Source organism: Plectropomus leopardus, chromosome 6 (assembly GCF_026936395.1).
Source record: "Plectropomus leopardus strain MGB_pleo_1.0 chromosome 6, ASM2693639v1, whole genome shotgun sequence".
Lineage (NCBI taxonomy): Eukaryota > Metazoa > Chordata > Actinopteri > Perciformes > Serranidae > Plectropomus > Plectropomus leopardus.
Window position 1 is genome coordinate 29,232,309 of NC_142181.1, and position 27,378 is coordinate 29,259,686.

At 42.2% G+C, this 27,378-nt stretch overlaps 1 protein-coding gene across 1 annotated transcript in view; it reads left to right on the forward strand.

Annotated features, from left to right (window-relative positions):
• Window positions 1-507: 507 nt before the first annotated feature.
• The window catches only part of LOC121942749 (LHFPL tetraspan subfamily member 6 protein), a 52,710-nt gene continuing 25,839 nt past the window's right edge, over window positions 508-27,378 (forward strand). The window contains exons 1-3 of the mRNA XM_042485992.2: window positions 508-806; window positions 1,529-1,820; window positions 3,131-3,648. Coding sequence (XP_042341926.1) covers window positions 3,264-3,648 — 385 coding nt within the window. The 5' untranslated portion in view covers window positions 508-806; window positions 1,529-1,820; window positions 3,131-3,263. The remainder of the gene's footprint in view (window positions 807-1,528; window positions 1,821-3,130; window positions 3,649-27,378) is intronic.

A 27,378-nucleotide genomic window follows, 5' to 3' on the forward strand; every position in this document is an offset into this window, starting at 1 on the left:
GCTTATTTAGTTAGTTTATTTTTTGAGTCCGATTAACCTTTAAAAGTTAATAGAGATGAGAACATAATTTTGAATAGTTAAATTACCTGAATCTGCGCAATCATTGGCATAAACAGGGACTTTTAACTCTGCTTTAAAGCGGTTCTAACAAGTTATTAAGGCATACATGTAGTTTCTTATTCCCACAGCTTTATTTAAGTTTAAGTCGAATTTAAGTTCTCATGTTTGCAGTAGAATCACTCATGATTTTACCCTTAAAGATATATTTTGTTATTATGGCGATACACGTAATACATATTTGACCAATGTTGTTAAGTTTTTATTTTAATGTGTAAATTACTTATACATAAACAAAAATGTTCAGGTCGGTAGTTATCTAAAGTTACTTTAGATGGGAGTCTAAAGACTATTCTGGAGGCCTACTGTTTGTCCCTCTTGAGTCGCCATAGAGCAGGAAAAAAAGTTGTGGGGGGGACTTCTGCTCTTCATGCATGTGTGGGAGTTTTGGTTAAGGAAAATGCAGGGCAACAGTTGCTGTTGGAGCTGTCACACCTTGTCCTGTCCCGTTTATTGTTTTAAAAGTTATCCAGTTCAATGAACCTAGGACGCTCGGTTCCATTGGTGGCATGAGGAGCCCTTAGCCACGCTGTTGTTTTTAGCTTAGCTACCTCAGTATAGCCAGCTGTTAACACCCGCTTGGTGCTTCAGAGACTATAGTCAGCTACATTAAGATGTGGCGCAGTGAGAGGATCCTTTTCAACCTGGTGGCAGGGGAATGTTTGACAGACACTGGTCCGGCAGGAAGGGTAGGGAATAATTTAATCATTTCCTTTTTTGTGTAGACTTTGTAGTGTGTTCTGTGTGTTTCTTGGTTTTTGGTTGATTAATGCTGACATACTGGTTACTTGTTTTATGCTACTTTCTGTCATTTATCTGTATTTTACTGTAAAATGTTTTGTTTGTTTTCTTCATTTTTTGTCATTGTTTGTTGTTCTGAAGTTGGGGGGTGGGGGGGTGTTGTATAAGCCTCTGGCTTCTTGACCTCTACTGACACATTTTTTGTTTTTCTTATATTCAACTGGATTTTATGCCGTTTTTCTTTGTGTACAACTTAACTAAATACATAATTACATAGGAAATATAGCATACAATATAGGCTCTAATCTCATCTCTAAAACCCCTTGTGGTTCAGAACTTGTAATACTGATATTCTCCATATGCCAATTATATACTACACTAATACTCTCATCTTCGCGTTTTTCAAATTTGTCTTGCTTTTAATAGCAACAGTCACTCAATGGTTTCCTGGACTCAGAATTGTAATTTCCAAGTCCAGCAGTTTACGAGGCGTCCGCGAATGCATCGGGAACATGTAAGGAATGATAGTGGCGGTGAGTCCAGCCCCTGGGTGGGGATTTGTGTGATTGATGGTCACCTCCCGAGAGTGTTTCATGGACTCGCCCCCTCCCCGCCCCTCTCTCTCTCTCCCTCTCTCCCTCTGTCTCCCTCTGTCTCTCTCTCTGAGCAGGAATGTGGAAATCAGAGTCCCACAGTCAGTCAGCGCCGCACGTTTCTGCACCGCGCAGGAGTGAATAATTGATCTTTGCCTCCGTTAAACATATTGATGAGGAGGAAGTGTTTTGTGAACGGATTCCGCGGTCACTTTTTTGGATTTACACTCTCGGGTCGGACGCATTTCTTGTCTCTTTTCCTCGACTGAAGAAAAGTTTGCTTGGAGACCCAACGCAGCTGGAGTCATCAGATGGAAATAACCTCTCTGTGCACACCGAGCGCACCTTTTTCCGGAGCTCTCCCAACATGTAAGCTTTTCTTCTTTTTTTCCCCTTGTCTTGTGCTTGTTTTCATTATTCACATTCCGGCAGGGTGAGCACTGCGATAGCGTGCTCCGTGAGGTCACCCCTAACGAAAAATCACTTTATGTTCCCGTAGTGGCTGCTCCTGTGGGGACTTCTAGTCTGTGTCCGTTGAGTCTGTGCTACTTAATGGATATTTCATATGGTAGCTCATTGTAGTCCTATAGTATGCCATAAGCTCTATTGTATAGTTTTGCTGTGGTGTTTAATATTAATGTAAACTTCATGATATGAATGCTATTGCTATTGCTGTTTTGTAGAATAATTAACACTTTTCAAAATAAAACACAATTCACTGTAGCCACAATTAATAATACCATTGTTCCAATAATAGTCTTCACGCTTGCTTTTTACTATTTGTTATTATGCATATTCACTGCTGCCTTAAAGGTGCTGAGTGCTATGAACTAACAGCTAGGATTGTTTACCCATGAGGAAACAGTACTTATGTGATGTTAAAGGAAAAAAGCTTTAAAAACATAAGTGAGATGGAGAATAACCATTGCCCTCAGCTTATCAATATTGAGTTTTGATTATTTGATTTGACTTTATTGTCAGAAATAATTCTGAAATTTGTCTTGCATCCCAGGACGTCAACTGTTTGACATGATACAAAAATACAAACAACACTTAAATGAACACCAAAGTCATACAACAAATGCTACAAATCACCACAGGCAATACAAAAAGTGGATGCAGTGCAACATATGACTCATTACCTATTACATTAAGTGTTTGACTCGTACACTGAGGTGACGTAGAAGCCTTACTCTGATTTAATAGAATGACAGACTGATGAACAAAAGAATTCTTTAACCTGTCTTATCAAGCCTGTGGGACTCTAAATCTCCTGTGTGATGGCTAAAACTGATATTCTTCAGATAATGTGTGAGAAGGATCTGACCAGTTTGATTACTTATTGGCCTAAGTTTGATCCTTGGTGCATTGTGTTTACAATTATATATTGATCAAATAGTAATGATGTTGAATATATATAACTGTGCCCATTGGTTAGTCTACTTTTCTGCTTCATAGTTAAGGAAAAAGTACTTTACAGGAAAAAGATCTAACAAACTGAGTAATGATGATCTCCTTTTCTTTCATATCTGTGTTTATAGCTGTACTCAAAATTAATGCAGAACAGGTTTCTGGTTTTAAACTTATCAAGCTGTGACTTTTCATGGTATTCCAAAAGCCAAAAACTTGCTCCCAACAGATGACTCATCTGTCTTTTCCGTTGCTCTTCCTCCTGACAGGGACCCGGAGTCACTGAGAAGGTGAAGGCTGCTAGTGTTAAATGCTCACTGCAAGGCTTCCCACATCACAGCGACCGCTCATATAACTGCTGTTAGTTCAGTGCCTGTGTGAACCATTTGCAGACTGTTTACCATGGCGTCTAGTCTGACATGTACGGGTGTTATCTGGGCCCTGCTGTCCCTGCTGTGTGCTGCTGCCTCCTGCGTTGGCTTCTTCATGCCCTACTGGCTACTGGGGACACAGATGGACAAGCCAGTGTCCTTTGGCACGTTCCGCCGCTGCTCTTACCCGGTGAGGGACGAGGAGAAGCAGGCCACGGTGATGCTGGAGCAGTGTGGGCGCTACGCCTCCTTCCACGGCATCCCCAGTCTGGAGTGGAGGATCTGCACTATAGTGACCGGTGTGGGATGTGGCCTCCTGCTGCTGGTGGCCCTCACAGCTCTCATGGGCTGCTGCATCTCTGACCTGATCTCACGTACAATCGGCCGTGTGGCCGGCGGCATCCAATTTGTTGGCGGTGAGTTTACATCTCTGTCTTTGTGTTTGTATCTACATTGACTGGGTGTGTGCAGAGCAGAGGGTCTAATTATGAAAAGATGGGGGGCTATCAAGTTTTGAGCTATCAAAACTTTTTTTGATGGTTTGCTTTGCATTGAAAGACTACAGGAAGACAACAGGTTCTCCATGGCTACATTCAGACATTAGGTAAAAGTGGCCTGAATGTAATTTTTTTGCTCTTATGTGACTCAGATCTGCTTTTTTTCATAAAAGCATGAATAGCAAAAATCACATGGAATCTGATCTTTTCAATTCCCATTTGGAACACATTCATACGTGGTCCTAAATCAGATACAGGTCAGATTTTTTTTGCATTGTGACCTCAATCTTTCTGAATTCATGCCACTTTTACGTCACAATAGATTGACATTCTTGCTGCAGGGTTCTTGAGGAGGGGTGCTGACAGATGTAGTAAAAATGAGTCCTCAACATCTTGTATTTTTGGATGAAATCTGTGTCACTGAAGTCATTCATGTCACAATCCCACCACTGCTGGCTCTGAATGCACACACACCTTCATACAGATGTAGCTGCCATTGTTTAACAAAAGCCCACAATTAAACATTTGGCTCTCTTTTTCCTCGTCTTTGCTTATCATCTTCACATGATTTTACTGGCTTCCACTCCACATCAACATATGAAATCGCAGATGCGGACTTCAGTGGCTTCCATGTTCTGCGTGACACTGTGCTGTTTGTGATGTCTTTGTCAGCTCACAACTTGTGACCAGTGGAATCTGATAATTGCCACATTTAAGACATTATGTGAACAACCAAAACAAAAAAAAAAAACAGATCTGAGCGGTAAATCCAAATTGAGCACTAAGGCTTGCATTGTGAACATAGCCCTAAGATATCAGTGTTCATAGAGACTTGGGAGGTTTTAATGGTTGTAATTAACATCTCATAAAATTTGATTCAAGCTCTCAGAAGTGTTCATGAAAGCAAATCACATTTGTGAGGAAACAAGGAGGCATAGAAATCTTGATAACTGTGAAAATTTAACCTCTGGCCAACTTTTCTGTGCCAGAAAACCTGCTGTCGGCCCAGAAAAACTGTTGTTTCCTCAGATACTCGGCTTCACAAGAAATCAGAAAAGTCCCAGTGGGATGTTGGTCACGTTACCCAGTTAATGTCATTGGGTCAGTGTACATTTCCTAACTCATGACTGCAGTTCAACAACAACAAGCACAATTCTGCACATTGCTTTATTGAATTGGGTGAATATGTGAATGAATGTTTTAAAAAAAAATCTTCTACAAACAAAATTATTTGATTTCACATCAAGTGTGTTGGTCCCAAAGGTGTGGCTTTGGTCTCATTGAAGAATGCTTTGACTGGGCTCTAATATTGTAATTAAGGTGAAACATGTAATTTGATGAAGAAAAAACACTTAATTTTCATAACACCTTCCTGTGATATACTCTTACCCTTATGTGCTGCAGATTTTAGCATCGATTTATATCTTTTGGTTTTAGTTTAAGGTACAAGGTAACTTTATTGTCATTTTTCTTAAACTGGTTTGATCCAGAATGCACCCCTAAAAAGTAAAAAAAAAACCCACGCCCTTCCTTTTTGCAAAAATAGTCTTGTCCACCCTGCAGCTCCGGCCATGGAAATGTGTTTTTGTTTGTTTGTTTGTTTGATTACAGTAAGTGAACGCAGCTCTGGACGGCACCAGCTTTGTTTATGTGCACTGTTGGTTTTTGCACGTGTCCTCCCGGGACACGAGGTCTGAGGGAAGGCTTCCACTGAAGCTGCAAGTTTCTCTGCCCTAGTTTAAGAAGCTGCGGCGCTCCAGCCCTCTCATTTACTCCAAAACGTTTGCTCGCATACTGTGGCTCACCACTTTGCTATTTACAATCCCCATCACTTCAGTTTGGCTTCAAAAAGTGAAGTGACAGAAAAGCAGGTTGCAGGCAGATTTGACAGAGCTGCCAGGTTTTTTAGAGGGATAAATCTACTGAGGACCACCACAACGTGCCATGTCCTAGTTCTTAGCTACTTAGGAACATCAGTATTAATGATGTATAATATGGAGGATGATTAAGGTGAAGGCTGGCTGGCTTATTCAGAAATGTGCACTTTTATGTAAGGAGAGCTCCTTTTAAGCTCACAGCAGCCCCATACATACAGTAATACAGCAAGCTGCTATTTTTGGTTATAGGATTAAAAAATCCCTGTCTGTCTTTCTTGCGATTTCTCTCTTTCGTAGACTCACAAATCCAGACACGCATGAGTTTAGACGGAGGGAGAATGAAGGAAGGTGGAGTACAATACAAGGGGCACCGCTCACTTCTTTTAAGTTGAATGCTGATGAGCCAAAGGGCATATGTCTCTGAAGGGCTAATTGGAAGTGACACAATTGGGAAGCTCAGTGGGCTTCTTCATGTATTGTCTTCAGTCACTTACAAAGAGTGTAGAAACATAGAGGCAGGCAGGGCAAATTGCGAGAGAGAAGAAAAAATACCTAATGATTGAAACGTTCTGCATTAACTTCTTATTAACCAAGAACCTTGTTGAGAAATATAGACCCACGGGGGGAATACCGATATGTGTGCCGAGAGATATGATAAAATCTCAGTGATTAGCGCAGGAACGAGGAGAGAGAGTAAATGAGGCGATCAGTTGGTGAGGCAACGCATATGAATTCACCAGATGCAAAGGACCCTCATGGTTCACTGTCTAACGCCGATGTCTTCCTCCTTTTGTGTTTCCTCTACTCCTTTTGTAGGCCACTAATGAAGAGTGTCTTAGCAGCGAGGCCAGGGCCCCTCGGCTGCCACAAGTAAAACATCCACTTTATATCTCCCTGTAATTTATCTCAATCCCACGAAATAGATTAGAGCTGAAGGGACTTATCAGTGCTTTATCTCATTAGCTGCAACCCCAACTGAAGGAATACCTTTTAACAGTAACAATTATTGTTGATAGTGTTGTTGTTTGCCTCTTTAATGCTGTTTTCTCCCAGTTCACTATGGGCAAGTTGTTCCAAGGCTGGTTAATTGCTACTGGCAAAGGCCCAGATTTCCTGTACAGGCCAGAGAGTTGGAGTCTGAGTATGAGACTATGACACTGCTGTGGCTCATAAATCAAAGGACCGTGCGTTCTGTGCTGCTTACATTAAACAACTGCCTGTGCCATAGTTTCTTGTCTTAGTTATGTAGTGGTGCGGACTCCAAATGACTGTGGCACAGACGGGAGGTTCAGACATTAAAAGATTCTTGAGTTGGATTTGGTTGTTAAGGGTTCTGATCCCCCTCCACCCCCACCCACCCTCCTGCAGAGCCTCGACTTGTCTTCTGGGGGCTTCAAGCAGAGCTGTGCACAGCGGGAGAGCTATTTAACGTTTGCGTTCCACAAGCAACATATAAGACCTTTATGTACCTTTTTGCATACTTTATATTTCCCCTCGGCACAGTACCTTGTTGTGCTTTGGTGTCCCCGTTTATTTCATCTTTTTCCTCTCTGCACCTGACAGGTAGTTTTGTTTTGACATTTTGCTATTTGATTGCCTCATGATGACTGACACTTTGACAGGCCCCGTGATTGGATAACATTTTTGCTCCATCACGATTAAATATAAGGGAGAGCAATGGGAGCGTGGGGCCTCACCAAGTCAAAGGACTTTTTATTGTACTCAAATACCACTTTCACTTCATAATATCTCTGACTGGCGGGGGCATATAAAAGTGAGTTGCCTGATCTGTTTATGGGAAGGTTTGGGAATGTTTCAATATCTTACAGAAACAAAGATAAAGATAAAAGATAAGATAAAGACAAAGACAAAGACAAACAAACTGTGACTTCCCCAAATGGCTGTGGTGCAGTTTGGGTTTGAGAAAGAATACCAGTACGCAGCAGTCAGAGTTTGCCTGAACAATAAGGGCTGGATGCCAAATTTGGAAAAAAGAGTGGAAAGGAAAAGCAGGTTGAAACTGTTGTCTGTATACTGGAGTCAAAGTTTAATTATAAAGACAAGTTAAATACCTAGATTATACACTCACTGATGTTGTCTGATTACATGTTTTTTTTTTTTTATTGTGGAGGTCAAAGTATGCATTTTATGCTTCTTTGAGCTTTTCTAACATGAATTGCAAATGTAGACCCAGTTTGTGTCAGCGACATCTATACCCTGTTGCCCTTTCTAGACAATCAATCAAATAAATCTACCATGATCGAAAAAAAGGTTGATTTGCAGGATTTGAAGCCCAAATAACATCACAAGTGACATTAGGAGAGGCAGCGATAAAGCATTGTTCCACAACATGACTGAAATCTCTAAAAACAATATTGCCTTGACCCGAGAGAATGTCAGCCGGATTGAGATCACTTAAACTCTTGATAAAAATGTCAGGACATATAGCAGCTCAAGGCTGAAGGATAAAGGCTATATTTTATTGAGAAGGTGGTGAACTGCTGCATCCTTGAAACTGAAGGCAACATAACAAGACAAACAGTGTGATGCATGACAGGCTGTACTTGGCCTTTTCAGGGCGTTTGTTGCGGCAGTATGTAGGGTTCAAGCAGAGGACTTCTTGTGAGCTGCTGCTGTTTCAGAGGAGGTGCAGACCTATGAGGTGTACTGTCCCCAAGGGATGAAAAAAAAGTTTGAAAGAGCTCAACACAGCATATTTCACTGCCTCAAGGGAAGGTTGAATCCATACAGTCTAATTTTGTCTGTCATTGTTGGGAGAAGTACCGAGAACTCTTTACAGTTTTAGGAGGAGTTTTCAATGCCATCACGGCCAGATGGGCTAAAAGCATTTATTATTGATTAGAGACATTTAATGTCTATTACATTAAATATTACCCCTGAGTTTTGACAGTCCTTTGATGAAATGAAATGAGAAAAAAAGGGTTTTCACATGCATTTGCGTCTTCTGATGCTCCCATGTGAGCGCTCTGAGAGTGAGATGACAAACTTGTCATTTATTTGACACACATTTATGTTCTAACCAGTTGCAAAACTTTTGGATTGGAATTTTTCCTTCAAAGCAGAATTGTCAAAAACTTCAATGAGATTCAAACTAGAAGCAGAATTTATTAAAAGATGAAACTATATGAGGCTGGTTAGTCTGAACAAAAGGACAGTTTTATCGGGGAAACAATGCGATGCACTGGGCCTAGCCTCCACACTGTCCACAGGCCTGTTGGCCGTGCTGGTTGAATACTTCCCACACCAGCCTCAGATGAAGCTGCAGTTGATCTGAACTATCAAATAATTGGCTGTGTTGCCTTCTGGGAAAGCTTCTCCATTTTGTTTTCAGGTTGATTGGCTCTGTTTACACCTCTGTGCCAGCATCTCGTTTGCCCACACTGGTGTGGAATGTCAGTAAATGAACAATATGAAGCCGCAGAGAGAATACACACGAAATACTTTCAACTGTGGGTGTTATTCACTCAAGTTTTTCTCCGGTTTTAAGTGTAGAATTTTCCCCCAGGGGTAGCCGGTTAGACACAGCATGTAACACGGTATCCTGGTCATGTGTGGTTCAAGTTAACTTTACCACATCTGTCTGCACCACCTCTGTGGCTCAAAGTGTGTGTCAAGGGCATGTGCACGAGCGATAAATTTAAAGACGTGTAAATAAATTACAGATGGGCTGCCATTTTGGCTTCCGAAATGTTGCCAAGGGCTATTTGGCAGAGAAGTGTGTTGTCCTGTTTGAGAGCCATACCAACACAGCCAGGAGCTTTGTCCTTGTGTCGGCTCTGTGAGTTGTTGCCAGCTGGATCCCGCCCAGTCCCAGAATGTGTGCTTCCACTCCCCTCTCACCACCAGCACTCATTTTCAAGAGGTACAACAAAATGAAATTGCATCCACATGAGGAAGGCTTTGGGATGAAGAGCTCATGTTTCCTGGGGAATATTCAGTATGGAACAGTGTCTCCTGACAGTCATTGTTTAATGGTGTCAGATCACGAGACATTTCCGGGGCGATGGGTAAATATTCCCTGACGCGCCGTGTTATCCTTTTACTTCCAAAAACCTATCTGTATTCCTTCCTTCTCATAAGCCTGCCAGTTTGATGTGATGATGATGGACTGCACTGTCTCATCTGCCATGTAGGCATTGCATAAAACTAATGAGATAGTACCGGCCCATATGTTTCAGGGGAGAAAGCCAGGCCTTTTCACTATGGGCAAGAGCCTCGTGTAATGGTTTGTAGAACACGTTCTTGCTCTCCATTGCTTACGTTTCCGGCCGCTGATGGTTATAAAGTGGACGTCTCTTCCTCTGGGTTGATTGATCACCTTAAGTGCAGACCACTCTTTGCAACACTGTAATGTGCTTCATTGAGCCCGGCAGCTATTTTTTGCTCAACATACAGTTCCCTAAACCCCCAGCAACATGACCACAAGGGTGTTTGGAGTCAGAGCAGTGAAACGTAGCCTTTGCACCATAGGCAGTCTATTCTTTTCAGCACTCAGGTCTATTTTTCTCCTTCACCCTTCACTCTTTCTAATGATGAACTCACACCTCCTTCTCTGCCCCTCTTTCCAACCTTGCGAGTTACGGTATTATTTCCAGTGATCTCAGTCTCTAACTCTCTATTTCAGGCTTGTTTCACCTTTCCCCTAATTCTGCTTTCTGTCCACCCCTCTGTGTCTTTCCTCTTTCCTTCTCCATCTCCTTCACTCACTTTCCTCCTCCTTCTTGCAGTGGCTGTGCACATTGCTGTCCGCTGCAAGCTGGAAAAAAATAGATTAGGCCAGCACTCAGTGACCCGAAGAATGGACCTGGGCTCAGCCAGAAAGACAGAAAGAGAGAACGGATGAAAAAAAAAGAGTGAGACAGAAACAGAGAGAAACAGGGCGGAAAGCCCAGCATCAACAGGGATTTAGTTTTGTCAAACAGGAAGTCTGGGGAACCAAAGGACAGACAGAAGGGTTATTTCAGTCTGTTCCTCTGTTAAGTCATTGTTTTCTCTGCCATAGTAGCAGGCGTGCTGCATATCGGCCTGTTTTTGTCACTTGCAACAGAGCTGTTCCAGAAAACGTGTCTGGTGTGTCTGCATTCGTGTCTGGCATTAATGCAGCCATAAAAACAGAGAGCAAGGGAGCCTGACAGTTGTGGGGAATGAATGGATTTGGGATATAAATTTGGTAGCCCTAATAATTAATTTGTAAATAATTTACCAAGCATAGATATCGAACATTTGCGGCTTCCAGCCACTGAAATGTGAGGACTCTCAATTTCAATTTTCATTTCAATACAAATAAGATATCTTATGGTTTAGGATGATGGTCAGACAAAATAAACACTTTGAGTGTGACTTATGGGAAAGCGGGATAAGCATTTTCCTTTTAAATGATAAATCAACTAGAGTAAGAATTAGCCATGCTAGCAAAATGCTAACATTAGCATGTTAATACAATCACAATGACAATCCAAGGGTGCAGATGTTTAGCAGGTATAACCTTGTTTACCAGTTTTTGTTTAGTTTATCATGAAAGCATACTAAAATTTAACTGACATACGTTGATGATGAAAATAATTGTCAGTACTCAGGAAAGAGGCACTGAGCATTTGTTTGACACTGAGTGCTGCACATTTTGGCTTTTTTTCTTGTTGCTAAGAGTTGAAAAATGTTTAATTTTGTCCAGAATACTACTTTTATGTAAGGAGAGCTCCTTTTAAGCTCACAGCAGCCCCATACATACAGTAAAACAGCGAGCTGCTCTTCAGAGTCATTTTTTAACCAGGCGTCCAGTCACAGTGGAAGGTGGTACAAATATCACAATGACCGAACATCACATCCTACATGTTCAAGTGCTGACAACAACAATGCAAGAGAAATTAATGCACATAGATTTGCGTTTGCGTCCTCTCTCCTTCTGTGCTTCATCACTTATACAGAGCAAGAATTCTTCCTCTTGGCAACATTTTTACTTCTGCAGATATTCTGTATCATAGTAACCAGATGCAAGCAAAATGTCTCAGCCATGGACTGTATTAAATAGACTAATGGACGTAGCTACCGTGACGTCACCCATTGTTTTGTGGACTAACATTTTGAAACCTTGAGTTCGGCATTTCAGCCGTTGATATCTTGGCTCTTTGGAGGCAGAAATGACCATATTTGGTTAGAGGGTGGAGTTGTGGTGGGGCAAAGCAAACTGTCACTCAAAGCTGCCACACCCTTAATTATGTGTAACTTTAAGCCTTGATAACATTTAAATGGGTGGCATACACAAAAATTCACCCCATATACAGTTGTAATGAATGGGAAAGTAGCTATAGAGACTAAAACTGAGAGAAAAACTTGGTCCCAGCAACAAAAAAAAAATGCTTTGCTGGACACACAGCATTATAAAAGTAACACCAACGATTGTCTATCCAATGACAAACTGGTTCAACAAAACTATATCGATCAATCAACAAACCAGAAGGTGTCAGCCCTACAGGAACCTCATGAATTTCCTTCTGACAAGTTTGTTTCCTGAGATGATTCTACAGGATGTTCTCCTCGGTTTGAAGAAAGGGTAAAGCAGACAGAAAGTAATTGTTAACACCTATCACGTCTTTGCCGCTGACACCTAAACCAGTGAATATTTGTGAATAGATGAATTACCACTCAGACAGATGCTAAACAGATGGTGGAGGCGCTGCTTCTCTGTATCACTGGTGACACACATTGTGGAGGGCATGTTTGATGTCAGTGCCCTAGCCTGTACTTACAGTGAGCAATACTTTAGTCACAGGTAGGGATACGAGAATAAACCCCTCTCATGCGGTTTGAGCTGTCTTGTTTCTGTGGCAGATAAACTCAACTATGTGTGAACAGAAACACAAAGAGAGAACAAGGGAAAGAAGAAAAAAACTGTTTTCCTGAATTTCACCACATGTTATGTCTAATTAAGGATGAAGAAGATGGAAAGCCCACATTTGACCTGTTAGACATCTCTGAGGGAGTCAGAAGCCATGAGTCTGCTGAATAAATGAATAAGTATGGATTGGATGGATTGGGTCTGAGCCCTTTGGGATAAAGTAGTTTGCTCAGTATTCATACCCTGTTTTACAGTCTCAGAGGCACTGTGCCTTTAACACTACAGTTAATTATACCCTGTTCTTCCAAGTGAGGGGGAATGTGGGGTCAATACTCCTTTTGTGCTGCCTTCTCGTAGGTCAAATAGCAGGCCGGTGAGGAAATAGAATATGTGCTGGATGTATGGAGAATAAAGTGGCAGCGTAGAATAGCCAGGAGAGGAGTCTATTTTTGGTAAAAGAATTCACAGTAATTGCCTGTCTTTAGTTTCTTTACCCTCAAACCATAGATACATTATATTGTAAACTCCTGTTTCCCAAAAGAGGCAATACCCACTTAAGAATGAGCAGTTTTTCTCCTTTTTGCCACTTTGACTCATGGATGTCTCTTTTAATTTGACTCAGTGTGTCAGTGTATCTCCTGCATCTTATCCCTGAAAGGCCAGAAATAGCATTAAGCACTGCACGAAGAGCCAGAGCTCTCACGAGTAGTAATGTGTGGAAAAGAGTTGCCTCTGTCTCTGGGAGAACAGGGTCAGTGTGCAGCTCTGGGAGAGGATCTTTGTCCACTCAGTGGGTCACTGAAAGCATGCTGCCAGACAGTGCGGACAGGTGAAGGTGGCGTAAAAAGGCAGCTGAAGATCAGATCAGAGGAGGATGGGGGTTACCTGTGCACATGCATTTGTCTGTCACGAGTGACCAGCAGTCTGTTAATGACTTGGTGACGGTATGTGCTTGTGTGAAAGAGCTCTCTTGTGAAGTGTGAATTTGTTGCCTCTTGTGTCTCATGTTCACATGAAAGTGCCTGGAATTTAGCCTACGTCCACAGTAATACATTTTCCTTTTAAAACACATAACTTCTGCTTAATTTACACCTATCATCCAAACTACTCTGGCATTTTGGAACCCCGAGAACAGACTTTTAAAAATACTGCTGACCTTGCTCTAGTTTGAAAACTCTGGATCTGCATTTTAGTCTGGTAATGCTATAAGGGAAACTTTTGAAAACGAGGATGCACACACCCAGGTTCACTTTCTGATTGGGTGTTGTTAAGCTGAAACATGCTACATTTTAGCTAGATCTACATACATTTAGGCCTACATACATTGTCTGATTTTATCCTAAGTGTGGTTACTCCTTTCATATTGATATAACTTTTTCCCACACTGTTATTTATGTGTTGTGGGCTGCCACTATTAAAACATCGGCTGCCACCGAGAGATTTTTTAGCACTATTGAAAAATATATACTGTCCAGTTCTTAATTGCACCACACTTGCGGGGTGCAGAGTGTACTCTTGTGACCGATGTAGCAGCAGTGAAAGGAAAACTTTAGTGATCACAGTGGTGGGTCTAAAAGTTTATATTCACTCACTCTGCACTCTGCTTCTCCTGCCATCTATCAATCTGATCAGCTCTGACAGGATCAACTGATCAGTTATCCATGCCAAGACTCAAATAACTCATGATGAGTTTCGCCCTGTGTCCCTGAAGGAAACACTGTCTGGCGATTGATCATGCTCCCGGTACTGCTTTGACATGTTGCCGGATTTTCTTTGCAATGACTCTCAATCTGTTTTTCACTGCCTTGACCATATTCATGTGTTCCTTTCTGTATGATTTCCACCTCATATGTCAGTCCAAGAAAATAAATCTTTTGAATTTTGCTTTATTGCTGTCAGTGTAGTCACTTCTGTATCGAAGCAATTAAACACAGAGTGGACGATCTACATCCTGTTTACACCAGTACATGCATGCCCGGTGTACGTGAATGGTCATGTGATATGTGTTTTCAGGCGTGCTAATGTGGACAGACATAAGCTCTCAAACTGTAAACGTGTGGTTGCATGTGGCTAAGTTTATTGATGTCCTGCGTGCGAGGCCATGGCCTGCCTCTGCTGTCTGCCTTAAGTCATGCTGGGAATTTAGGGTAAATATATTCTGTTGCCACTACCCCCACTAACTCCCCCATCCTCAGAACTACAACCAGTTTAATTTGAGAGGCTTTTAATGAGATTGCTAACATGCGTTCCACAAAAGAAAGTGTTAGAATTGGATACATTCCACAGCTTTCCTTTTGCTGTCTTTTTAGGAGTGGGCTAAAACTATAGTTAGCCTGTGATTGTGAATGCTAACAGAGTTAGGGATTTTTCCATTATGAATTCAGCTTATATAAATTAGAGGCAGCAAGACCCTCAAGAGAATGAGTGTTTGTGTGTTCAGTGATCAATACAAATAAGACTTCATTTGAAGCAAAGGAATGTGCATTGTGGGCTTTTTTTTGAAGCCTCGCAGAAACACCATCAAAGGCACCTTGGCGTAGTAATAAGCAAAATGTCACCCCCGTCATTATCATAAAGTGACAACCCTGTAATTGTGCCTCATGAAAATTATGTCTCAGGGGAAAAAAAGTGCATGCTTCAGTTTTTATAAGGCTGACACAAGCTGAACAATAATCTCCATTTTGTGGCCCACGGCTGTAGTTGTGGAGACTGGGGTGGGTTTAGTGTTTGGGTGGAAGGCGACGCAGTGTGACTCCAGTTTTGCTTTGCTTCCCAGACTCTCATTCCAGCTGGTCAGCAGCAGTTGGGTGGGCTCTCCCCTTATAGGATCTGGTTTCCACAACAGCAGGGGGTGCAGTGAGAGAAGGGGAGGGAGAGGGAGGGTCAACATTTGGAGAAATCCCATGAGTCTTCCAGCAGTCTGTGTTTGGCTGCTTAACATAAATAAGTTATACTACAAGTTGCCTTTGGATTCAAGAAACACCACACTACCAGTCTGCTGATAGCTAAGCTTCAAAAGTCTTTTTATACTCTCCGCGAGCAGATTGTAGTCAAGCCTCAACAGTTAAACAGCACCTTGTTGACTGGCCTTCCTGTGAACCCCAAAAAGGGAAAAAATCCAGCAACAACAGTAAGTCATAAACAAAACCTGACAAGAAAGAGCTTGAAGTCAAGCGTTTACCCTATCTAGCCAGCAGACAAAGGTTTTGAAAGTGCTCTGCAATAAGAGGCCCTGTGATGGGACGCCCGTAAGACAGAGTGTCTGGATGTATTTTGAGCCACTCTGTCCAAAATGCAGCCCTGTGAAAGCATAACAGAAGTTCTTTGGAATGCTCAAAGGGAGCCTCATCTCAGGAAGCTATAAACAGGACGAAGACTCAGTGCTCTACCCATATTTGTATGTGTTTATGAAGATCAGCAAGCGCTCATGGCCATATATAGGATTTTGAAAAAAAGCTTGGAGGTGTACAGAGCTGTCTAAGGTTGGGAAGCTGTTATTAATCTCCATGCAGACACAATTTGTTATGATTAATAAACTGGAAATAAAATAGTGTAGGAGTCTAAACCTGAGGGATTTTATTTGACAAGTTGTGTCAGATGTGGTTTACAAATAGCTGTATTATAGGTGAGGATAATGATATCAGCACTGATGCTGTATCTCTTTCCTCACCTCGGAGCGGAGAACATAAGCAAGACAATCTGCCCTCCGTGCCCGCTCCACCTCCTCCTCTGCCGCTTTAATGCACTTTATTACTATTAGTCACATATTCTCTTTTCACTCATTTTTTTTCTGTACTCATGTGTATGTTCTTTTTGCCTGAACAGAAACAAAAATGTCTCTGAAATGAAAAGCTGTGAGTTGTGCTGCTTTCCAAAAGGGAGCATGGGAACAAAGGTACTCTTTGATCCAACAGAGTGACTTTGCTCTCTGCACTAATTCTGGGTCTGGACCAGTCTGAGCCCCCCGGTGTTGTTCTTCCAGGCCTGACAAGCCAACTACACCCAGTTCCTGGCCTGTTGGCTCGCTGGGGGTCCCCATGGCAACGGCGACCTGGCTCTAGCTAGTTACACCAGAATATTACAGAAAGTTTTCCTGGGAGTGATTTAGAGTCATACTGTGACTGAACCCAGGGCTTTTTAATCACATATTCCAGCTATTGCTTGAGCTGGCTCACTAGTTGAATGAAGTCTCTAGCGGGAGATGGTGTGGATGAATCGAAATTATTAAATATGACTTATTCTCTGGCTTTATAGACTCACCAACATAATGAAAACACCAATCTTCAGCGTATAGCTCCAAGATAATTCAGATTCTGTGCACCATAATTTGTATGCTTTGTGTTGTGGTGTTCATTTTTGAATACATCATCATAAGACAAAGTAATCTAAGTCCATTCAAAAGTGAAAATGGAATTAAATTAATATTTTTTCTGACATTGTCTGAGCTGCTCTTGCATCCAGCATCTGAAAAAACTATTGATTTTTATTATGAAACACATGAACCTCATTACAGTCTCCGGGTCTTACAGCATGTAAGCTTCATTACATGGGAAAATTGGAAGGAAACCAAAAGGCTTTTAAAAGACATAACTAAAGACAAGGGTGTCACCTGTAAAGGTGAAGCAGAACAGAGGATTTGTAATTACAGAGTGATTATATGTGGAGCCAAGCCCTTAGGAGGTGAAGCGTACTGCTCTGCTGCCACTGATATCACTCATATCTACTTATCTCCTGCACCGCCAGCTAAGACTTGATCATTAGTGAATGTGTCTCTATCATGACTATCCTGATAGTGCTACTCTACTGCTGGTCCTTTGTTGGTATTCCCCTCAGGACAACTCCATTTTCTTGCCTTCTGCTGCCTCCAGTCTCTCTGCTAGAGCACGGAGATGCAGGAAACCCGAAGATATGAATATACGAAAAATGCCAGGGTGGGTTTTCAAATTGAATGTGGCTCTTTCACAAGGCATGCACTCAGTGTTGTTATTTCAGGGCAAAATTACACCAATAAAAGGAGATTCGGCTGATTGCTTGTCATAACAGCCTAGTTTCAGTTGCTGGCTGAACTGTTTTGACAAAGGGATGGTAGACTCCAAGTCGATGTTATTTTCCCTAACATCCCTGAATCTCTGTGAGAGCTGCTGGATCAGGAAGTGAAGTCCTTCAAAGCTCTTCTGCTCAACATATTTCAGCCTGACCGTGATGTGCCTCACCATCTGACATTTGAAGATAACCATGGAGTAAGTGGCTGGCCGGAGTGTGCTCCTTTCTTCTTTTTTTTTTTCAAACAGAGAGCACTCAGCCTCACTCATGATGGATGCCGAATGGCTCGTCATGTGCAAGGAAGGAGATAATAGAAGCCGAGAAGTCAGGCACTCAGTCCTGCTGATAACACGGTGCAGCCTGTCAGTCACACAGCATACTGGACAAGGCGTAGGTTGTTCTAGTTTGATTGCCTGCTTGATATCTGATTTTTGATTTGGTGTTCTACCAACATCTTTCTCTCACAGTTGACTGGCCAAGTAATAAAATGTTACCTAATATTGTTTTTTTCCACCTCTGTAATTGCATCAGCTCTCTTGTGTGAGGTGGCAGAGGTGGCTATTATAGAGTCAGGCCAGTGTGACATCCGTCATTCAGTAGTCACACTGCACATCACCCATGAACAGAAGTGACATCAAGGTTAGTCTGTAAGCCATCCGGTAAACTGACCCAGGCTGCACGCAAAAAATGTCAATAAAAGCAGAGACAGCTGTGCGGTGTTCGGAGACCCTACAATACCCCGCTGGGTTTTGGTCACTAAATATCCATTATTATCTCAGCATCTTCCCCTGCAGCCTTCACTGTGTCTGGAGCTCTGAGATCATTTAGCTTCCACTTCCTCAGGCAGTGCAGTTGAAGATGAGTTATTCATTATTTTTGCCTGACAAAAAAGATGGGAAACAGCTGAAAAGCATGTGGACTTGCTGGCTGTATATCTGTGCTGGAAATGTCCTCTAGGATACGAGCAGGATTTTATTATGTATCTTGGCAGATGCTTTCTGGTATGATCAACTTTTGGATCAAACTGCAAAGCAAGAGCTGAACCTCTTAATGAAAATGTGGCTGCTCTGCAGGAAAACTGGTACGTCTGTCCATTCTGCAACAGATTTCAGCCAGTATGACTGTTGAATTTAAGTGAAAAATGTCCAAAATGGAGCTCTTGATCTTACATGTTTTGGCCTGAAACAAAAACCTGATTTTACTGTGAATGCTTCAGGCTGTTGTCATGCACTGTTTGTACGTATACTTCCAAAAAACAGTGCACCACAATTTGTATATAACCCTCATAATAAGTAAGGCTGTGATCATGTGACCATTGTGTTGATGGTAGTAAAGAAAGAAGTAGTATAAAGACCAGACGTCCAAGGCTGGTTGGGTTGGTGAATGGGTCAAACAATAAGGACTTTCTCCCAGGAAACCCTGGGTTTGAAACCATGTAAACCCTAGTGAACTTCAAGTGATTATAAGGTGCATTGTCACAGTGATTCTTTCATAGACCTTACTTTTCTGAACCCAATCTGCATATCTTTACTTGCCAAGTCCTATTGATGGCCAAACATGTTTTCTTCTCCTAAACCTAACCTACATAAATGTTCTGCTATCAGTATCTGCTAACATGTCAAGGTACTGATTATACCATGACATGCTGTTAATCAGCAGTTTGAACAGCATACAGTATATTAGGCTGGACTTCCCCTCTAAGGCAGCCAGCTGTCACATAACTGTAAAGTACCAGTAAGACCAGTTCACGGCCCGTTTAGGATTGAAAATGTGTGGTTTAACGAGACAGGAAAAACAGAAGAGACAAACAGTCCGAAATAAAATGTCAAAGGTTTAAAAGAAAATCTGACAGCTTATTATTTCAAAGGACTGCACTCCCAGCGGTTTGGAGCTTTTATGTGCTGGGGTGAATCTCACACTCTCTGCTTCTTCTTCAGGTTTTCAACCCAAAGGAAAGCACAACCTGAAGCAAAATGGCACATATATGGTCAGTGGTCAATCCACAGATTTGTTCTCTATCCTCCAGAGACATTTACAGAGAAAGACTTGAGAGGAGCTGAGCACTTTTTCCTGAGCAGTTGTCGGCCAGCTACTGGCAACTGGCGCATGGAGATTTCCCCGGCGACACACATTCAGTTTGAAAAGGGGCATTTATACCACACATAAGTCCCTTTTCAAACTTCAAACAAAAAAGGCAGTGGTGTTTTACAAATACTTTCAGTGTAGTCACTATGAAATTATTTTCACTGCGGAGATGTGTGATAGAGGGATGGCTGCCCAAGACAAAAACCTGCATGGTTTGATAAGAGAACCAGATACATTAATAGGATGAAGAAACTGGATCGTGCTTATATACTTCTTTGGGCAAGTTGAATTTCTGATTTTCTTTATTTAAAAAAAAAAAAAAAAGACTCCCTTCTGAAATCTTGTCAGAAGCTCCCCTGGGTTTTCAAAAGCATCCTTTTTCTTGGAAGGAGACTGAACAAAACAACATTTCAAAGCAGACAGCTTGTAGTGTGGTATCATAGGGATTGAAAGGTGTGTTGTCGTAGAGCCTAAGTATTCAAACAGTCATCCTTCTGACTACTTATTGATGGGCTCTCAGCAGGGTGTTGCTGAGTCAGGAAGACATTTGCCCTCAGTCACGGCAATCTGTAATCATGATCAAAGCTCAGATCTGTCAGCTGGGAGCCCCGTAGTGTCCTTGCTGTTGTTTCTAGCGTGCTCCTCTAACCTTGGCAACCCCTGCAGGCAGTTACACAGGAGGTTTGTGCGAGTCGTGTGGACAGTGCAGGGTGGAGACACGCGTAGGTACCAGGCCTGGGCTTGTGACCGGGGCGTCTGCAGGACTTATTGGTCTGTGAGATATACATCCTCTCCTGAGCTACCGACAGATCACTATTTGGCACTTAGTGATTAGTGACTTTCTACTGCCTTTCTTTGTGCTCAGGATATGTTTCTCCTCCTGGAAATTTTGATATTCTTCACATATGGCATTTTTGGTCTTGTCTCTCTGACATGCAGCTATTGACCCTCTGATTTTGCCTCTGGTCATAAGGTATACTATGCAGTACTTTGTCACTCCTTCACAAACTGCTTGTACTTATGGTGCATTCCGTAAGTCCTGGGAAGTCAGAATCTCAAGTTCCCAGGCACAAATTTCAACTGGAACACACTGTTGAGGTCAGATTTCTGACTTGGAGAGTTGGGAGAACCTTGTCAACCTCAACCTCAAAAACCACAATGACATTAACTGTAGTAAAAGCTTTAGTTATATGTTGTTAATTAGCACTTCTGTCTTATTTGTGTCCCATTAAATCATTATCCGCAGTATCCGTGGGCATGTTGCTACATTGTTTGTATGTGCAAAATACAGCATAATGTATTGTCATCCTAACAGAGCAAACCCCACTGTGAATTAATGGTTTTCTGACTTGTACTGGAACACAGTCAAATCGGGTGTTACAAGGGAACACAGCAGTACATTGCAGGCTACTACTGAACGAATGTTACTTTTGTTTTAATGAAAAATTCAATACTGAAGCGAGCTAACCACTGGCACTAGGGATGCACGACAATATGGGCATGTCATCAGTATCAACAGATATTGGCTTTAAAATGAAATATCGGAATCGGCCAATGTGCAGATTTTTGCTGATATCACAAACCGATATTTTTTGATTGTCAAAGTGAACATTTACAAAACATCAACCCTAGGTTGAAGTATTTTTCTTATTTTGCACAATGAATGAATATCACATACCCTGAAAAGCATTGTACTTAATATCTCCATCTGCTGGTGGGCCAGCATGATAAGAGTATGCAAAAATATAATGTTAATTTCACTGCAGAAGAGACTTGATCACTGAAATTGGGTGGGGACAAAAGTGGTTATAACGATATCGGTTATAGATCAAATGAGTTTTTATATATCGACATGTGGATATCGGCAAAGAAATCCAATATCATGCATCCCTAACTGGCACTTAGCTGTCCAATGGAAAACAGGCCAACTTTGCATCGCTCTGCAGCCTCATCCTCTCCTTCAGTGCTCGCCAGCAAAAGTGAAAATGAAAGCCAACCCCACATTCACTCTTGTTTTGGAACAAGCTCTGTCTGCTTGGCATTTCGCCACCTTGAATTTGCATTGTTTTGGCGCCGTGTCCATGAATGTGGGATGATTAGGGACTGAAATCTGGTCACTATCTTTAATAAAGCCCCAGCTTTACCTGCATGCTGTAATTGGCTGGGGGCTGCACGCCCAAAAACATCCCACACACAGCAAAATAAGAAGAAAATACAGACAGAGGCCAGGGTCTCTGCAGATAAACACACCAACACCTCGGTCATAAGTGATGATTGAAAGGGAATACTTTTGTATGAGAATCATGTGTGCTTTTAAAAACCCACCAAATGATTGATCCTACACTGTGTGTCGGGCAATTAATGGAACCCCCCCTAGCGCTTCAGCTAAACATTTCATCCTCTAATATCCTCTATCTCACTGCTTCGTGGTAATTACTCTGTGTTAGACCTTGAGCTTGAGAAGTAACACCTAACCAAGGGCAGCGTGTCGCGTGCTGCAGGACTGTGATTCATTGGCATGTAGTCTATATGGCTGGCTATATATCTTCAAGAAGCATTAATAGGTGGGGGTGGTGAGGTGAACATGGGGGAAATGGGCTGCTGTCGCTTGAGTGGCCGCTAATGTGTTCTTCCCCAGTGATAATATGAAACAACTGGAAGGACGATCTGTTATTATTGTGTTCCTATGGCCTAAGCAATACCAATGAAAAGCAGTACATAGGTGCTTCATGATCAGTATTTATATGTATAGGGGTGCGACTCATTTTCTGTAGCTCAAGGTGATACCCTGAAATAATTTGTTTTGTCAAACCAACAGTCCGATATCAGAGGATATTTGATTTACCATGATATAAAACAGAGACAAGTGTGAAATCCTCATATCCAAAAAGCTGAAACCAGTGCATGTTTTGCATTTTTGCTTTATATTTTGTCAATCTTCTATTTATTGAATGAAAGATTATTTGACAAAGCTTCAGCAATAGATATTGTTCAGATTGTTTTTATTTAAATAAAAGATTATATACATCTCTAGCACTAGATCTCATGTTGGCTGCTCCACTTAAAAAGCAGAGAGAAGCACCCCAACTTCTCTCCCTCCACCATCCCATTGCTTTCTGCCGTGGCACGTCAACTGTGATCCAGACCTAATCTACCAGCCCAATAGTGAGGTCCCTGCAGGGAGCCAGGGGGCCCCAGGCCCAGCACCATTGCCTCATCTGTCTTCAAGACAGGCTACAGGCAGGGGCCAACCTAGTGCATGTCCTGTCGTGCTTGCATATGCAGAGCTGCGATGGGATGCTGAACCCTTAAGGCTTCATCTGGTCACCAGGTGGGCACCGGAGCAGTGGCCTGTCTCTTTCCACGCGCTCTGTCGGTGAGCGTGGAAATGAAAATCATGGAAGACGGCCCTTTTTTCCCTGCGGGGCGCCTCCAGCGTCCTCAGAGGCAACAAGCAGCCGTGACCATGCTTGCACTCGGAGGTGATGATGAGCAAATAGCCTAGGAAGTTAGTTTCACTAGCTGTGCTGTTTGTGCAATTTCCCATTTTCACTTTGAGCTCCATTTTGTTTTGGAAGCTGCATGGATAGCACACATAAATGTTTGCTGAAACAACATTGCATATTTTTGTTTTCTTGTTGTAAATTTCAGTCGTAGCTTCGTCACGTAGCCAGATTAGAGCAAACAATGAGTCTCTCAGTTCTGCAAACACATGCACATGGTGCAGAGGCAGCCAGAGACGCCCCCATCATTGTGTTTGTTCTTGATTACGCTAAGATTTAAGGGAGACAAAGAGCTGTTTGCAAGTCATTTGTGTGCTTTTTTTGCTTGTTTTGTCACATGTTGCATCCATCTGACTTTAGTCTGAAGGCTTCACAGTCTGTTTTATCAGCCCTGTGTGAATCTTTAGAAGACAGTATTTGCTTGGAGTTTACCCACGTTCAAATCAAGTTCATTTTTAATTTCAAACTGCATTTTTGTTGTCCTATTATCAACTAGAAAGAAAACTTTCAGCATCAGTTAATGCAGACAATTCATGAATAAAGCTGAATACAGTCTTTGTGGTGTTTTGCACACACTTCATATAGTTCAGCATTCAACATTAAAGCTCTGTCAGACAGACGGCCAGCCCTATGGTGAGTTATTTACTCTGGCAAGTACACTCAGAAAGTCTTGCATTTGTGGCAAAGTGAATGACATGTTGTCCCTGACAAAGCTGCTGGAGGCCGAACTCCTTGTTTATTCCTTTTGAGAGGAAGTCAAATAGAGCTTCAACAAACTTCAACTTAAAACTGCAGCGAGGGAGACAAACGACCTGTTTCAGCAGAGGCCAGATGCCGATTAATCATCAAATAAGAAATTTCCCAATTTTTAAAGTTTCTTATTTTTGGCAGAAAAATAACCCATGAAATGAGGCATTTCAGATAGCAGCTCATCTTTAACCGTTCCGTCCCTCATTTCACCCACTTCTCTCTGCACCAGCACACTGAGTAAAGAATACATTAGAGGGTAATGAAATAAGGGCATTTAAAGAAAGATCTGAATTGAGTGTCAGTCATGGGTAGACGATCACATTACCAGTTGTCCATTGCAATGACTTTCCTTCCCATTAAGAGGTATTATGATCTCCTCTAAAATGAAATTATAGAAGCAGTGGGCTCATGTCTGTGCTGCTGAAATGTTCAGGAATATACAGAGAGTTTTATTTTGCTATTCTTCTTGTTGTCAGTGCCTGTGTTTCTGTATTTGGAGGCTTCATTAGATCAAAAAACCGTCTTTTGGCAGCTCGGCTGTCCTGCCCTACATTTTCCGCTGACTGCATTTACATGAAATAAAAGAAATTGCCACCTACACTTGCTCCATTTGTAGGTACAAATCCTTGAAATCCCTGCGCATCTTTATATTGTGGTAAAGAGGAGATTCAGACTTGGAAGTGAGAGGGTAAAGATGGTTTTTAATCAGTGTCTTCCTCATCTGCGCCCCAAACCTCAGCTCTGTTACCTCCACTCTTTCACCCTCCCATTCAGAGGCTGCTGAAGGTTGATGGGAGCTGAGGCTGGGGGAGGGCTGTGGAAGGAAAGGGGCTCTGGAGGCCGCCTGTGGAATCTTTGCATACCACCAGAGAAAGTGGGAGGGATTTTTACACCTCCACAGGCTCCGGACCCCCCCTCTCCTCCCATTGCCTCTCAGCTAGTATCATAAACTGTGTAGCAGCAGCTGGTGTCAGGGAAAAAGACGGAGAGAGGAGCGACGCCCTGCTATCTCACTTACCATCTTCTTTAAATAAAGGCCAGTAAGCAGAGTGGGGGAGATTACACACAAGAGCGGAAGATGTGGCATCCATCCCTACAACAAATCACCAGATGGAGCAGATCTAAATCAAGTTTCCCCTGCTATAAATACAATGGAAAACAGGCAGACACAGGGAATAATAAGCAACAGCATATGCTGTGGTCAACCTCTGTGGGTAGAAAGGAGTGCTATTCCTCCGTGCTTCGCATTTCTCCTCTGAATTCATCCATGAAGGCGCTCAGTTTAGCACGCACCACAGCAGAGGAAGCCCTGGCAGCAGGACATGCCACTCAGACCAGTGGCCCTATGTTTTCTCTGCTGAGGGAAAAACAAGTTGAATCCAATGAAAATTAAGTTATGTGATAAAATGCTGCATTCACCTTTATGGCCCAGCAACCGCTTGATGTTACAAGGGACTGTAGTTCTGTAATTGATTGTTGAACAAGAGGCCAGTTGGATTAAAAGCAGCTATAGTGGTTTTTTCCCCCTTCTCTATCAGGTATCATAATCTCTGGATGGGTGGAGGAGGGTTTACTTTGTTGGTCCGCAAGGATCAATTAAGCCATCAGGAGGGAGAGACAGTAATAGGACATGTAATGGAAGGCCCCATTTCCTTGGGGAACTGTGTTAAATTCATCACCGCCTCGCGTTCACACATTTATCACTGGCACATTACAACTTGTAATCATTCACAGATGTCAGGGGTGGTGCTGACTCTCTGTCACTCCGTATGTGTTGACACCAGTATCAGTTTCTGCTAATGTATTTAATGTATGTCCCTGCAAAGTGCAGAGCTGTTTGGGGATCACATGTGGACAGATAAAATTAAGGAATCAATTCTGATAATTTAACATAGAATTGTATCTTTGTTTCATAGATGGAATCAAAGATAAAATCGGTCACTGTTCAGTTTTCTTACATGATGCCTGTGTAGAGGAAAGACAGAGTGGTAACACCTTCCCACTCAACACATTAAGTGTGATCGTGGGGTACCAATGCGTCATCTTCACATTATAACACATCCTCCACATGTCCGTCTGCCACCACAGTTTGGTAAATTGATTCACAGCTTTCTTTCTAGATTAGGTTTCACACTTCCACCGGTTGGTTTCATTCTAACACTGCTGGTGCCAAAAAACCTCACTATTTGTACAAATAAACAAAAGGGCAAAAACATTACCTAAGGTGCTTGATGTTTGTCTCCAAACCAATCACAATGCAGCCCAACTACCAAGCTGAGGAGCTGATGGGAGAGAACATGGTGTATTGCCAAGGTGAAGTGCAGCAACAGTTTCATTCCAGCATGTACTGACCAAAATACTACTGCACTGCACCTTGTAATTTCTGTATTTTGGAATAAAATGGTCTGCTCACACAGCCAACCCACAAATTTCACTCACTTTGGTCTGGCAAGAATTTCAGCCACACTGTACAGCAACTGACTGACAGTGCTCTCATCATTCACACATTATTATGGACCATTCTTACACCTGACTGCATGAATACACCACTCCCTTGGCTGTCACTAACTTTCCATCTGATTTCTAAATGAACTTCAGATAAACAACTACTACCAGCATTGCTAACATCTTTTTAAATTATCCAGCAAATGAATGAAATGAGCTGTGCAGCTATAGAATCACACTTCATTTTGTGTCCACAACATCCAGTGGAAGTAGTAATTCACCAGGTTTTGGAGTGTAGAGAGTTTTGACTCCTGTCATCATGTAAACCGCTCCCCATAGTTCAGTGATTGGTTTGCCAGCTGTCAGGCTCAGTCCCTTCTCAGAGGATGTTTTCTGAGTTCACAAGCTGGATGGTGGAGCAAGGACGAGGATTCCGGGGGCTATTAGCTTTCCAGAAGAACTTCCTCTACTACTCAACTACCTGAGAAACCAAGTAGTTTTAATGATCACCTTATGATGCACAGTTAAGTGCAATTTTTACCCCTACCCCTCATTTTAAATACCACCTTGCCCTTCTGAACAGAATTACAAGCACTAGGTGTTGAAATGTTCCCCCATGACATGGGAAAGCCTTTCAAGATCCTCATATGTCATTGGTAGTTGTCGATGCAGGCATTTACGTAAACAGACGTGTTGCTGGACATTGTGAATCTGCCACTCTCTTCTGTGGTGAGTCTCTTGCATGGGCTACAGGCATTCTTTTGCAGTTGTGAGGATGCTCACGATTTGTTCACAACTTTTCACGCTATCAACCTGTCAAACAAACCATCAAATAAAAATAACCACAGCTTCATTAACGGCTGCTTTGTAGGCTAACGTTAGCAGCTTGTGCTCCTACCTTGCCGGTCTGCACTGATGTGAGAGGAGTGGCAACAACTGCAGTAACTTTGCTGCTAGACTCCAGTTAAATTTCAGTTGTCAAATGAAATTTGAATGAGTAGGGGTATGGCACATGGGATTTCTTTTTCTATTTTTTTAATGTGGGACTGTCATGCACAAATCAGCAATAACAATTTTAGCCAGCTAGCTC